The following is a 13,689-nucleotide window of genomic DNA, read 5'->3' as shown; positions in this document are numbered from 1 at the left end:
GTATAAAAATCATAACCCTTCCATACGAAGTCCAAGCTCGATTGTCTTTATATCGATGGACTCCTATTCCCAAGATCTTCGATTCTCGTTTAGATTGTTGCGGCTAACAATCAATCGATTTAAAATTCGATTTATGTGGTAATACAGTTACGCTGAAATATTAGAAAAATCATAACTTCTTCGTACGAAGTCAGATTTGGACGTTCTCTATATGTACACTCTCAGTTTTATGATTACTATGACTTTCGTTTAGATTCCTTAGGCTAATAAGCAACCTATCTCTGATTCACCTTTTTATGACGCGTATTACATATGTTGTTGTATACTTCTTCCTACGATGTCGGATTTAAGCGCTCCTTATATCTACAAGATAGTTATTATGACTATTACATCTTTAGCAAAGATTATTTATCATATCTTAAATGTCTAGCCCAAATCTACAGGCGTTACAATTATCCCCCCTTTAGGATGATTACGTATTGGAATCATCAGCAAAACAGGGCTTGCATAATGATTATGCACGTTTCCTTTCCATCCTAGGTAACAACCGTAGCTCCTATGACATTCTAAACGAGTATCAAACTCTTAGAATTCTTAACTATTGCCGGTGCTCAACCTTGCATCCGCTCTTTACTCTTTATTTTACCTTCAGTACTAACCTTTCGAGTTACAAACTTGATCTTCATCGAAGACTCCTGCTCCTTCTCGAACAAACTGAATTCATGATAAGGTCTTAAATCCAACTACCATAATAGACCGAATGGTCATGCTCTAATAACTTCCTATCACATGATGCAATGGCTAGACCCATGTCTCTTTGGGTCAGACTCTAGTACAGAGGATACATTCCTTCATGTTCTAATGTGATAGCAGGTAACATTTCTAGCTACAAGCTGCTTAGTCTTTAACGATGGTTGCGATACTTCTAGTGATCGTTTCTATTTTTCCTTTAATTTTTTGACTAAATTCGGACACTACCACGAACATGGTTCACTGAACAGAGTAATTTACTTTGCAGTTTCTATCTTAGTCGGACTCGATTCGCTATGACCGTTAAGGTCGGAAACGAAAGTAATGATGGAAATTGGAAAAATGAACTCAATTACTAGTGCCTTAGTAACCTTGTGACTCCTATTAATCTAAGTACGAGTCTTGTGCTTGCGGTAGTACATGCCCGTACTACCTTTCACACCTACTCATACTTATCCCAAAAATTGTCTCGCAGTTAACCAAGTTACTATACACGAAAAGAATCACGCAGCAACTTATCACATTGAAGAGTATTTCATAATTAGGGATTGTTATAATTTCTAGAAATGATTACAATGTATTTAAGTTTACCCAACACCATGCCTCTTATATCAGGCTACATAACATTATACTAGCTATATGGGATGACTACTTCCTGTCTTAACTTCTTATAAGCGACTTCCATTTCCTGGCCTCTTTAGACGACAACCGCTTCATCTCTTGATGTGTCCAGGATCATCTGGAATGTTCGTGCCTTTGGCACATTCGGCTTTGAAACTCCTTTCTTCTTCGGGCAGTCATCCTTGAAATGCCCGTCTTCTCCATACTCGAAACCTAACTTATGGCCGACTGTACATTTGTTAGCATAGTGACCAGTTTTGTCACACCTATAGCAAGTCACAACTTCTATGTATTGCCCAACATGTTTCAATTTGCATTTTTCGCACCACCTTGCTTCACCATTCTCCTCGGACTTCCTATTGTTAGGGTCAGACTTCGAAAATTTGCTCTTCTTATTGGAGTATCTTAAGGAGCTCACTAAGCTTTGTGTTTACGGTTTCATGTTTAAAGTGTTTCACGTTTTCTTATATTAAAGGAAGTGCACAACTTGATTGCATCATATCCATTGGACATTTCACACTTAATAACTCTTATGTCTATAATCTGATAATTGTTTTGATTCAAATGGTTTTATTTAGATCTTTGAAGTTGTAACTAGAACAAATGCATTTACTTTTAAATGAAAATTTTGGTATGAAATTTATGATGTTACAGATATATTTTGGTTTGTTGCCATAATAATGATTTTCACACTATAGAACTTTCACCGATCAAATTTATGCAAGGAAAAAAAATAAAAAATATGTCAGTAATTAACGACAATCCCGACGATATCTAAAACCGAAATTTTAACGCTTTTCGAGACGTAATACAAACAGTTTAGCAACAAATATGTAATTGTGTGGCATGATTTTCTAGAGAGAGAGAGAGAGAGAGACTACTCATGGTGATTTTCACTGTAAATCTGTACATAACAATTTTAAAATATTAAATCCATCAATATAAGTTAATTTACATTTTTTAAACTAGATACCGATAATAATTAATTTACATCAAATGTATAAACATGCAATATAGATATAAGTTCTAAACATAAATATTTTAATTAAAAGTGGAAATTTTTATTATTACATAATAACTAATAACAAAATCTAATAATTATTTTCCGTAAGAAAACTATTTGCCCAAAAAGCTATTTATCGTTGCTGCTTTGTACGGGCAAACATCTAGTTAAACATGAAATATTTTCAATATCAATGTCCACTCTTCTTTATATCGTTGGAAATTATATTTTTTATATCAAATAATACTTGTAAAATTCTCGAGAAGAAGGTAGGAGAGGCAGATCAATAATATACATTCGTATGTATGTCAAGGTACTACTCCGCAAATAAATTGTGCAACTCAAGAAGTCACAGAAAACCCTAAGCCCTTGCTTGGTATGCAATAATAGCATCGGGAAAGGAATGATAATTTACCCATTTTGCCCTGGCTCTTTGAATCGTTCAAAATCCCCATATCATCAAAATTTGTTTAGATCGCAACATAATCATCTACTTTAAAATAGATTGACAATTAATTTTAGTAATTCCAGTCAAATGAAGCAAAGTTTCTGCTTTTAGGCGTGCCATCGAATCGATTCCCATATTAAAAGCAACCAATTTAATGACCCATAATATAAGTGTGATTAGTTCTTCTTTGGTTTTGAAAATTTAATAGGTCTTAAAATGAGATTTTTCACTTTATGAAGATCGATTATGTTGAAAAACCCCACAAGTAACGTTCGGAAATGAAAGAGTATAACACATATGCATAAGTCAAGCCTATAACTAAAGAAACAATAATCGTGACATAAACCATCATCATCTTGAAAAAACATATGAATATGAATATAATATTTACAGAAAGGATCGAAAACAATGAAGAGAGTTTGGTGGTTTGGTTATGTAGAGTACCATGTAAATTTGTTGGATCCTTTTAACCCGGGCAGTTGACCTAATTCACCAAAGGTCAAAGATCTAGATGCAATAATATAATATACTATTGTTAATTTGTTGGTTTTATTAGTTTTTTGTCTATAATATTATTACTGAAACGTATTTACATAAGCATATTATTTAATTGGTTTATATGTTTATAAGTCTTGGTGAATATGAAAAGTGAATTGTGGGAATGCGAAGATGTATTCTCCAAAAAATGGATCTTGATGTGGTGAAAAAGATTAAATGTGGTTGGTGAAATGAAGTACAATCTACCATTGTCAAATATAGTTTCAACCGAACGCCAACCACTTTTACTTTAGTCGTAGTTATATTATTAGCACTAATTAATGAAAACATGCTCCCTTTTTCTTATATAAAGCATCCTTTTCTAACCAGCTCTTACATACATAATTTCTAATCTTCTCTCACTTAAACACACATACACCTCTCCAAAACAAACTGCTGACTCAATTCTTTTACTACACTAAAAAGTACACAATGGGTTCATGTGGAATTTTTTCAGTAAGTGTGAAGCAAAGGGACATCATCGCCGCCACATTGCCTGTGCAAGACCACTGGCTACAGATGTCAAACCTAGACCTACTCCTTCCGCCATTGGACGTCGGAGTTTTCTTCTGCTACAAAAGATCTCTTCCTCATGAAGAAAGTGTGAAGATAATCAAGAAATCACTAGCACAAGCACTAGCTCCGTTTTACCCGTTCGCTGGAGAAGTTGTCCAAAACAACGATGGTGAACCTGAGCTGCTCTGTAATAACCGTGGTGTGGATTTCATTCATGCGCATGCTGACATGGAGCTTAGGCGGATTGATCTCCACCACCCAGATGATTCTGTAGAGAGAAAACTTGTTCCCACTAAAAAACGAGGCGTTCTTTCTGTTCAGGTATACGTGAATAATTAGTTAACTTATGTATGATATGCCTAGACACTCGTACGTACTACTTAATTGGAGACATAATTAACTTTATTTCCACCCATTTTAAACACCAGCTGGAAAACACACTCAAGGAATTGTAACTTTCCGCTTTTAATTGATCAAAAAAAAAAAGATTTTAAAAAACGAGAATGTTAGGTTATCATGTATCGATCGATCGTTAGCAACTTTTTGGACAAATCTAACTGATCACAATACAATAGTAATTAGTCTTTTCTTTTTGACAGCAAAATAAATAGGCAAAAGGTCGATCGGGATAAGTTCCAAGCTCCAACTTCCAAACGCAAGGGGAAAGCCTAAAAATAGTAAAATTAGTCGTCTAATCAATATTTGTAATTTATGGGGTAATATGCATATTTTTAACTACACAGTAATTAACAGCTTACTCATAACACATGAAAAAGACATGAGATCAATTAATTAACTAATACTAGAATGCTTTTGTTCTTTCCTTAGTTATTTGTTTACTAAAAAAATCTTATCATGCTTTGAAGGAGAAGTTAGTAGGAATTTTGAGAGAGTAGATGACATCGGATGTAAAGAATAAAGGATGTCATGCATGAAATTTTTTTCAAAACTACTACACTACTAATTAATACTATGCATGCAATTTTTTTCAAAACTACTACACCACTCTAGTACTAATACTAACATTACTGAAAATAATAATTAAAGTTTGACCTATATGTAAATATTTCTAATTTTATCTCTATTTCCTCTATATTGTTATGTTGCCTAGGTCACAGAGCTAAACTGTGGAGGTTTGGTAATTGGATGCACATTTGATCATCGAATAGCTGATGCGTACTCAATAAACATGTTTTTAATTGCATGGGCTGAAATTTCTCAATCGAAACAAATTTCGTCTCTTCCATCTTTCAGGCGTTCCATGCTTAACCCAAGACGCCCACCTGTTATGGACACCTTCTACAACACCCTATTCGTCCCTTTATCATCTCTCCCTCCACCACGGTCTTATTTCCCAGCCGAACCCCTCATAAGCCGCATATACTACATCCAATCCAAAGATATTAATGACCTTCAATCGAATTCCAGTTTTAATGGAAACCCAAAAAGAAGTAAGGTTGTATCATTTATTGCCTATTTATGGAAGATAATTGCAGAGTGTGATGACGGCTTCAACACGTGTAAGATGGGCGTTGTAGTTGATGGGAGAGAAAGGCTAAACGAGGTCAACTTTGACAAACTCTCTTTATCGAAAACCAACTCTTCTTCCATGCGAAACTACTTTGGAAATGTACTATCAATCCCTTATGGTGAGGCGAATTGTGGAGATCTAAAGGAAATGCCACTCAGTCGAGTCGCTGACATGATCCATGAGTTTGTGGGTCCTACAATGACTGAGGAACATTTTAGGGGACTCATTGATTGGGTTGAGTTGCATCGACCCGAGCCAGCAGTTGCAAGAATATACACTAAAATGGAAGAAAATGAGGGTGAAGCCGTAGTTGTGTCATCAGGGCAGCGCTTTCCTGTAGAAAACATTGATTTTGGATGGGGTAAACCACATTTTGGGTCGTATCATTTTCCATGGGGTGGTCAAACTGGATATGTAATGCCGATGCCGAGTGTTAGGAAAAATGGGGATTGGATAGTTTATATGCATATGCTTGAAAAGCATTTAGACTTGGTGGAGACCAAGGGAAGGAAGGTGTTTAAACCTTTAACTCCGTCATACCTTGACTTTTAATGATCATCCACTACAATTGTCATATATCAATGTAAAATATTTATATATTGTGTTTGTCACCCATTCTCGTTGTTGGATTAAAAATATGTAATTGAAGTTATGTTTTCATGGCAAACGAGTAGTGAAATATGTTTTATGTTAATTAGGGTTTCTTTTGGGATCACACTCATGAAACAACACCAACTAGATCTATAATCCATATACAAGACTTCGAGGGCCTCTTACAGGCTACTTGATCATGATGTGATACGTTCTAGTAGAGCTAATGACATAGAACAACTGAGACATACATTATAACGATGGTTTTAAGCCTACACATTGCAGCGAGAGTTTAAGCAATAATTTTTTGCTGAAAGTACATTGCTATAAACGGAAAAAACTCATTAGTGGTAATTATAATGGTTTTTTGCAAATCTAATGGAAGTAAATTGCTACAAATGGAAAAGTAGTTGTAATTAAAAAATTACATATTCACATATACACCTAGATATAAAACCTACACAAAATTATGTAAACGTATGTATAGTCTTTACAATAGCTATATAGCATACCAAAAATCTTACAAAAACAACTACTCATTTATACATACACAAATATGCTTATTAGAAAAATACACGACATAACTTTATACATACACACAAATTCATGACAAAAACTAAAGAGCAACATATCAAAACCAAACAGACATATAGACAGAGAAAAAAAATAGTATTTTCTATTCTTTAAATATGAGATGACCTTTTTGAGTCTTCATTTCTCACAAGTGTTAATTTTTTTAAAGTTTGAATTCACTGTGAATTCGAGACGAAAGCAACATAGCAATTTTTGTCATGAAAAAAATAAAAGTAACATACTCATTTACCTTAAAAAGTAATTTTGCCATAACAATAAGAGTAGTATATATGTTATTTTTATTTTGAAAATGAAAACGACATGCTATTTTTGTCAAAAATAAAAATAAATAAATAACATACTCGTATACCTTAAAAAATAAAACATAGCATATTTTTTGTTTTAAAACCGACAAAGATAATAAAACCAATAAAATTTTGCAAGCTTCTGTATTTTCTTTGGCAGTATCTATATATTTTCATTTTAGATTTAGATGCTTATTGCCGATTGCATAACCGTATGTTGCTCGTGAGCCGTATTCCGTATGCGCTACGCCTCTGTTTCTCGTAACAGTTTCCACTTTCCACACACTCAACCTGCAACCCCACCGTTCCTCTTGAAGCAATGAGCAGTGGTTCGGAGTGAAGGACTTCGTGGACCCGGCCTCACCATTTGAGCTCATTCAAGGTACATATTAGTACTATTTCTATTTCTTCAGAAGAATTCCCTCTTAAATCTTGTACTCTTTCGTTTACCACAACCAATTATCGAAGAAAACGAGCTTCATGTTTTGTATCTTCTATCGGACTTGTGTAATTCAGAGAATAATATTGATGTTGAATTTGAATCGAAGTCTGTTATTGAATTTACCTCCATGAAGTCCTTCTAGTTTTGAGTCCAGAACTCTTAGTTTCTTAGTTTCATGGTTTAGTATTTCAATTTACAGAACGCGAGCTTAATTTCTGTGAAATTTGTTTTGTATTTCGTGAATTATTTTCTTCTCGGTTGAAATTGTGATGATATTCGGGGAAACGTGTAATGTCAGGAACCAATTGTAGTGATTCTGGAACGTGATAATATCCTTTTAATATATCTTTGACACTATAGCAAGGTTATGCTGAAGTACCACATTGCTGGAGAACCACAAATACCTGTGTCGAATTTTTATTTTTTTGAGATTAAAGCCTAATCTCTGTCATTGTTGTCTAGCTATTGATTATAAAGAGAGAACTGTGTATCTTATATGAGATTGAACTGTATGTATAGATGACAGATCAGGGATCTACATATACATTAGATGAAGCACTTCTGGCCATTGGATTTGGGAAGTATCAAGGATGGATAATTGCTTATGCAGGTCTTGGTTCCATTGCTGAGGCAATGGAGGTGATGATTCTTTCTTTCATTGGTCCATCAGTTAGGTCTGAATGGAACCTCTCATCTACTCAAGAGAGCCTTATTACAACTGTGGTTTTTGCTGGTATGCTTATCGGGGCATATTCCTGGGGTGCCATCTCTGATAACTTTGGAAGGAGGTAAAAATACACCTACTCTTCTTTCATCACTATATATCTTTCTAACCATAATAATACTATTTATCTTACTAATTATCCTCTCATCTTATAAACTTGATTCTGTCTGTGTTTGTGTGTTGTAATAACTGGTTGCCTGCATTTTCCTTCACTAGAAAAGGTCTTCTGAGTATTGCTATTGTGACTAGTGGAGCTTCACTTTTAAGTGCTTTCTCTCCAAACTATATTTCATTGGTGATTCTTCGTTGCATAGGAGGCATCGGTCTGGGTGGTGGGCCCACTTATAATTCTTGGTTTTTGGAGTTTGTTCCTATTCCAAGTAGAGGAAGATGGATGGTTATTTTTGCAACTTTCTGGACAATAGGAACAATAGTTGAGGCTTCTCTTGCTTGGGTACACCTCTTTCCCTCCCATCATCTTTTATTTATTTTTGCTTGAAATTTTAAGGGCTAAATTCAATAAACAGCAATGTTTTATTAGTGTTTTAATATAAATTTTCATACTTTTTTAATTCTTTTTGTTTAGATCGTGATGCCACGTTTTGGTTGGAGGTGGTTGCTTGCAATATCTTCACTTCCTGCTATAGCTGCTCTCATCTTTTATAATCTTGTCCCAGAATCCCCAAGATATTTATGTTTAAAAGGCCAAACAACTACAGCTTACAATATTCTGAAAAGAGCAGCAGCTGTCAACAAAAAACAACTTCCTTCTGGGATCCTTCTTTCTGATCAAATCGCCTGTTTTGATGAAGATTTTGATACATTAGAGGATGCCCATTTGCTGTCTCCAAAAACAAACAAAATGGTTGATTTTAAAACAGGCTTCTCAACCCTGTGGATGCTGTTTTCATCAAGTTTGATTAAAACCACGTTTTTATTATGGGTCGTGTTTTTTGGAAATGCATTTTCATACTATGGGATCATACTGCTGACCTCAGAGTTGACCAGTGGGCAAAGTCACTGTGCTTCGTTGACTTTGTCTTCTGTTAATGGTTCTTCTGAAGATTTTATGTATAGAGATGTATTCATCACCAGTTTGGCAGGTATGAGACACCATCTTTTCTATAATTTCTAACACCTTTTCATGCACTAAAACATCTTTTATGTATTATTGTTTTTTTTCCAGAGCTTCCCGGACTTCTTTTTGCAGCATTCACAGTGGACAGGATTGGGCGCAAGCATTCAATGGAACTCATGTTCTTCATAGGCTTCATATTCCTTCTACCACTCCTTTCACACCAATCTGAAATTCTCACAACAGCTTCCTTATTTGGATCACGCATGTTCATCATTGGAACTTTCACCATTGCCAATATATACGCACCAGAGGTATACTCTCTTTCCTCAACCAAATTAAGGAATCTACTTTTATCCTATTATCTTTTCTTTACTCTTTATACGCTTCTTTCTATAGATATATCCTACTGCTGTAAGGGCAACTGGTGTTGGGGTAGCAAGCTCTGTGGGTAGAGTAGGGGGAATGATTTGCCCTCTTGTGGCGGTTTATCTGGTGGCTGGTTGCCACCAAACGGCGGCAATTGTTCTGTTTGAGGTTGTGATTATTCTTTCAGGTGTTTGTGTTGTGTTCTTCCCACATGAAACCATGGCTCGTGAATTGGTGGATACTGTTTCTGTCCCTGATTCGCCTTGAGAATTTAGTGGTCATAAGTTAGAAGAAAGTGTAGAGGCCATATTCACATTTGTTGTTTGTAAATACACCATTATGCTAGTCAATAATGAGATAATATTCCTGTATTTCCTGATTCACCCTTTCTTTATATGTAAACTTTAAGGGTGGCTTAGTTTATAAATACAAGGTTGTTGTAAATAACTGAATAATAAATTCTATTGGGCAAATTGCAGAAAATAAAAAACATACTTTACTAATCATACCAATATTGGCAATGTGCTTTATTATCCATAATAACAACACATTCTTTACCAATAATAGAATTGTACTTTATCGCATACTCATAATAGTGACATACATATATTTTGTTACAAATATGAGCAATCCACTTTATTTATTGCATCTTGTGGTAAAAGTAAGGAGTTTCTATCATGAGGAAGGATTTATAACTTTATAAGTATGTTGCTATAGCCTATATATTTGAAGAAAATGCAACCATGTTGCTATTATGGAAAAACAAATTGAACCACATTGCCAATAATGAAGTATACGAAAGAAATAAACTACATTGCTATTTCCTGCAATTTACCCTGTTCCACGACCTTTTTACACAAGGGATCACAAATCTGAGAGATAAAAAGTCTCAAAAGTCAAACCACAAAGAAACCGAAAAGTTGGCATACAAAATCGAAGAGCTCAAAATTTTAGAATGAAACTCTTCATGAAAATAAGGTCACCACACCTGTTGGAGACATAACACATCACAAAGTCATCTACAAAACAATAAGCAACAACAAAACCAGTCCCACAAGAAACCCAACAGAAGCACGTCTTCCATCAGCACCCGCATAATAAGGCTCGATCATAATCCCAAACCTGCAACTCCCAGTTGATGGATCATCTTTAGTAACCGTTGAAACATTAGGAAACTTACACGCCTCATCAACTTGATTATTAATCTGATAATAACTATTAAACGCATACGAAATATTCTGTTTTGCATCCAAATCACCACACGAAGTCCCGTACCCCAAACTCGTACAATCCCCAAGCGCACACGCGTAACTAACCGATTGCGCAATCGACGGGTCATCCATCTTAACCGAATCCTTCAACACACACCACTTCCTTTGTAAATACTTCAAATTCCGGGCAGGCACAAGTGCCCCGGTCACAGTCGTCCCAAGGTTCAACGCGTATTTCGGCTGCCCGTCATAATAAAACACCCCCCAATGCCTCTCGAAATTCCCCGGTTGAATACTTTTCTCATCCTCATCAATCAAACTAAACAAATACGCTTCAATCGGACCTTGTCTCATCGGCGTCCCTTTCCCGCCCGCTACCCTACTCATAAACCCTTGCATGAAGCGTTGCGCATACTCGTTGTTTCCATTCCGGTCTCCATCACTCGGCCACCCGATTTCCCCTACTATGATTCCCATGTTTGCAAGCCCGTTCTTTTGTAGGGCCCACACGAGGGTATCGTAGTTGGCGTCGAACATGTTGGTGTAAGTGGTCCCTCCGTCGTTCACCGGGGTGGCTTGACCGTCGAAGAACGCGTATTCCACCGGGAAGTTGGAATCGATGTAGAGGCTTATGAAAGGGTAGATGTTGACCGTGAAGGGGGACCCGTTGTCGTTTAGGAATTTGGTGATTTGGAAGATGTAATCGTGGATGTCGGCGCGGAAGTCACCGGAAGATGGGACGCCGGAGGCGCCGCTTTCGTAGACGTCCGCGTTTTGGGGGACGGTCACTTTGACTTTGGTCCCGAGTCCGGCTTTGACCAACGCGGCTTGGATGTTTTGGAGAGCCGGGAATGTTGTTCGGAGGAAGGAACCGTTGTATGTTGCTAGGAATGGTTCGTTTCCGACCGCTACATATCTGTAATCACAACGGAATGGAATCAGTCATTACATTCCATGAACATGGACATGTTTAGTTGGGGTGTAGGAATGGAATGGATGTTATGGATGGACAATTGGAGATAAGACACTCCTTGCTAATGAATGAATGGAAATTAACAAAATAAAAACATCTTTTTCAATGGAATGGAACCAACTACTCCATTCATTTCCTGATTCTATCATAATACCATACCCTACCTTATATAATCGGCCAAAAAGATTTATGTTCCAAAATAGAGTTTACACCATCCAAGCTATAAAAAGTAAAATCTCAAAGACTAAATATGAACAACCTCATCCGTAGCTTAAAGTTTCCAACTTTTTCCATTTTAAAGGCCAACAAACGTATGATGTATACATCAAATGGATGTAAACATCACAACAATCGGAAATACAAAAAGGGTAAACGATTAGGATTAAGTAAAAGCTCAAAAGATAGAAAAGTAATGAAGTGGTGACCTGATGTTGACACTATTAGTAAGATGGGCTGAAACATTTTTGGAAACCCATTTCTCAGCAGCTTTCATGCTGCTAGCCATGGTAGAAAGCATGTCATTAGGGATTCCAACCATGACCTCAATTCCGGACTTACTCAAAGCTCTCAAAGCCCCATAATCTGCATCGAAAAGCTTCACCTTTTGGATTCCATTGTCCACCAGCATCCTCACCACTGTTTCCGGCGGCAGTGGGTGAGACGACTGTGTTCCCCAGTTAGCACCGATTCCATTCACTGATTCCACCCAACAGAGGAATGGAATCAGCAAAAATAGTACACAAACTCGAAAACCCCTTCTTGGGTTCCTCATAAGGTAAAAGACAGGTGTTATCTTCTTTGAAAAAAGTAGATGAGGATACTGTTTCCACAACGAAACCCCACAAAAACTTAAAAGAGCACAAGATTCGTAAGTGAGAAAGATCGAGATGTTAAAAGGAAGGATTTTTAGACCAGAGTCAAACAAAAGAACAGATGAATCAAGTAGTGAGATTTGTTACATAAAGATTTGAAGATTATTTTGCATCTGGGTAAAAGAACAGACAACAAAGACGACAAAAGAAGAGGAAGTGGAATGACTAAGCAAGAAATCTTGTAAAAAAATTCTTCAGGTTGAGTTCTTGGGATGCTAGAAAGCGACTCTAGGTTTGTAGATAACTTCAAAATTATTAAAGATGGAATGGAACAATAGAGATTTGAGAGATGTAAACCTAGCTGGAAAAATCCCAGCTTTCAGAGTGATGCTATCAATCATGCGTATCAAATTATCAATAAGCATCTACACTACACGAATAAAAGACTATTCTAATGAACGTGTTATTTTTAGGGCTTATAAAACCACGTCAAATCTATAAAAAATTTATTGCATCAAAATTATTTACTTTTTTTATATAAAATTAATAAAAATTTAGAAAAACACAACGTACCATGCTTGAAAAACAATTAAACAAAATTATATAAACCGTTTTTATGGCTTATCAAAGTCATAAACTTAATCTATTCTGAATTTTCTTTTAATAGCATAGTCTTTGTAGTTTCTAAAATTTTGAGAGGTTGGTTTAACCCATGTAAACTTTCTAAAACTTTGGTTGGTCCTAACCCATATAAAATAATTTTTTCATTTTTTTTACCTTTATTGTTAAAATGCAATTTAAAAAAAAAAGGAAATAAATAAATAACACCCTACCCTACCCGCTACCCACTCATCACCATTTTGCAATTTACAAAAAAGAAATAAAAAATAATAAATAATAAAAAAAACATTCATTTCTCTCCTCTCCAACTCCACAACCATAGCAACGTCCACCACCACAACCATTCATTTGAAATAAAAAATTAGCCTAATTCCAACATCAATATCAAATCTAACTAAATTGGATAGAAAGAGACAACAATCAGTATGGTGTGTGCGATGTGATCATCCCGAGCTCTTCCCCTTCCTGAAACATAAACTGAAAACTGTAAACACGAAGCTTAATGAATTCCTCAAAATACCTCATACCATACATATCAAAAATACAATGGGTCATGCCCAACCACCATCGGGCCCCGCCCGGCATCG

General features: G+C 35.9%; 3 protein-coding genes across 3 annotated transcripts; 2 read left to right on the top strand and 1 right to left on the bottom strand.

Annotated features, from left to right (window-relative positions):
- The first annotated feature begins 3,693 nt into the window (after nt 1-3,693).
- Nucleotides 3,694-6,100, top strand: LOC145129966 (coniferyl alcohol acyltransferase-like). The gene is made up of 2 exons (XM_079064807.1): nt 3,694-4,196; nt 4,987-6,100. Exons 1-2 carry the CDS (start codon nt 3,792-3,794, stop codon nt 5,956-5,958), a joined length of 1,377 nt encoding a protein of 458 aa, XP_078920933.1. The 5' UTR covers nt 3,694-3,791; the 3' UTR covers nt 5,959-6,100.
- Nucleotides 6,101-7,060: 960 nt separating this feature from the next.
- On the top strand, nt 7,061-9,950 carry LOC145129964 (organic cation/carnitine transporter 7-like). Its single transcript, XM_079064805.1, has 6 exons — nt 7,061-7,257; nt 7,837-8,105; nt 8,258-8,495; nt 8,628-9,144; nt 9,228-9,430; nt 9,516-9,950. Exons 2-6 carry the CDS (start codon nt 7,837-7,839, stop codon nt 9,750-9,752), a joined length of 1,464 nt encoding a protein of 487 aa, XP_078920931.1. The 5' UTR covers nt 7,061-7,257; the 3' UTR covers nt 9,753-9,950.
- A 327-nt stretch (nt 9,951-10,277) lies between these two features.
- Nucleotides 10,278-12,922, bottom strand: LOC145129965 (glucan endo-1,3-beta-glucosidase 6-like). Its single transcript, XM_079064806.1, has 2 exons — nt 12,095-12,922; nt 10,278-11,612 (listed from the first exon to the last, which is right to left on the bottom strand). Exons 1-2 carry the CDS (start codon nt 12,439-12,441, stop codon nt 10,505-10,507), a joined length of 1,455 nt encoding a protein of 484 aa, XP_078920932.1. The 5' UTR covers nt 12,442-12,922; the 3' UTR covers nt 10,278-10,504.
- Nucleotides 12,923-13,689: the final 767 nt, after the last annotated feature.

Source organism: Lactuca virosa, chromosome 8, assembly GCF_052849685.1.
Source record: "Lactuca virosa cultivar CGN04683 chromosome 8, Lactuca_virosa_CGN04683_v6, whole genome shotgun sequence".
Lineage (NCBI taxonomy): Eukaryota > Viridiplantae > Streptophyta > Magnoliopsida > Asterales > Asteraceae > Lactuca > Lactuca virosa.
Note: the sequence above shows the minus strand (reverse complement) of the source record. Positions and strands in the feature narration are given on the sequence as shown.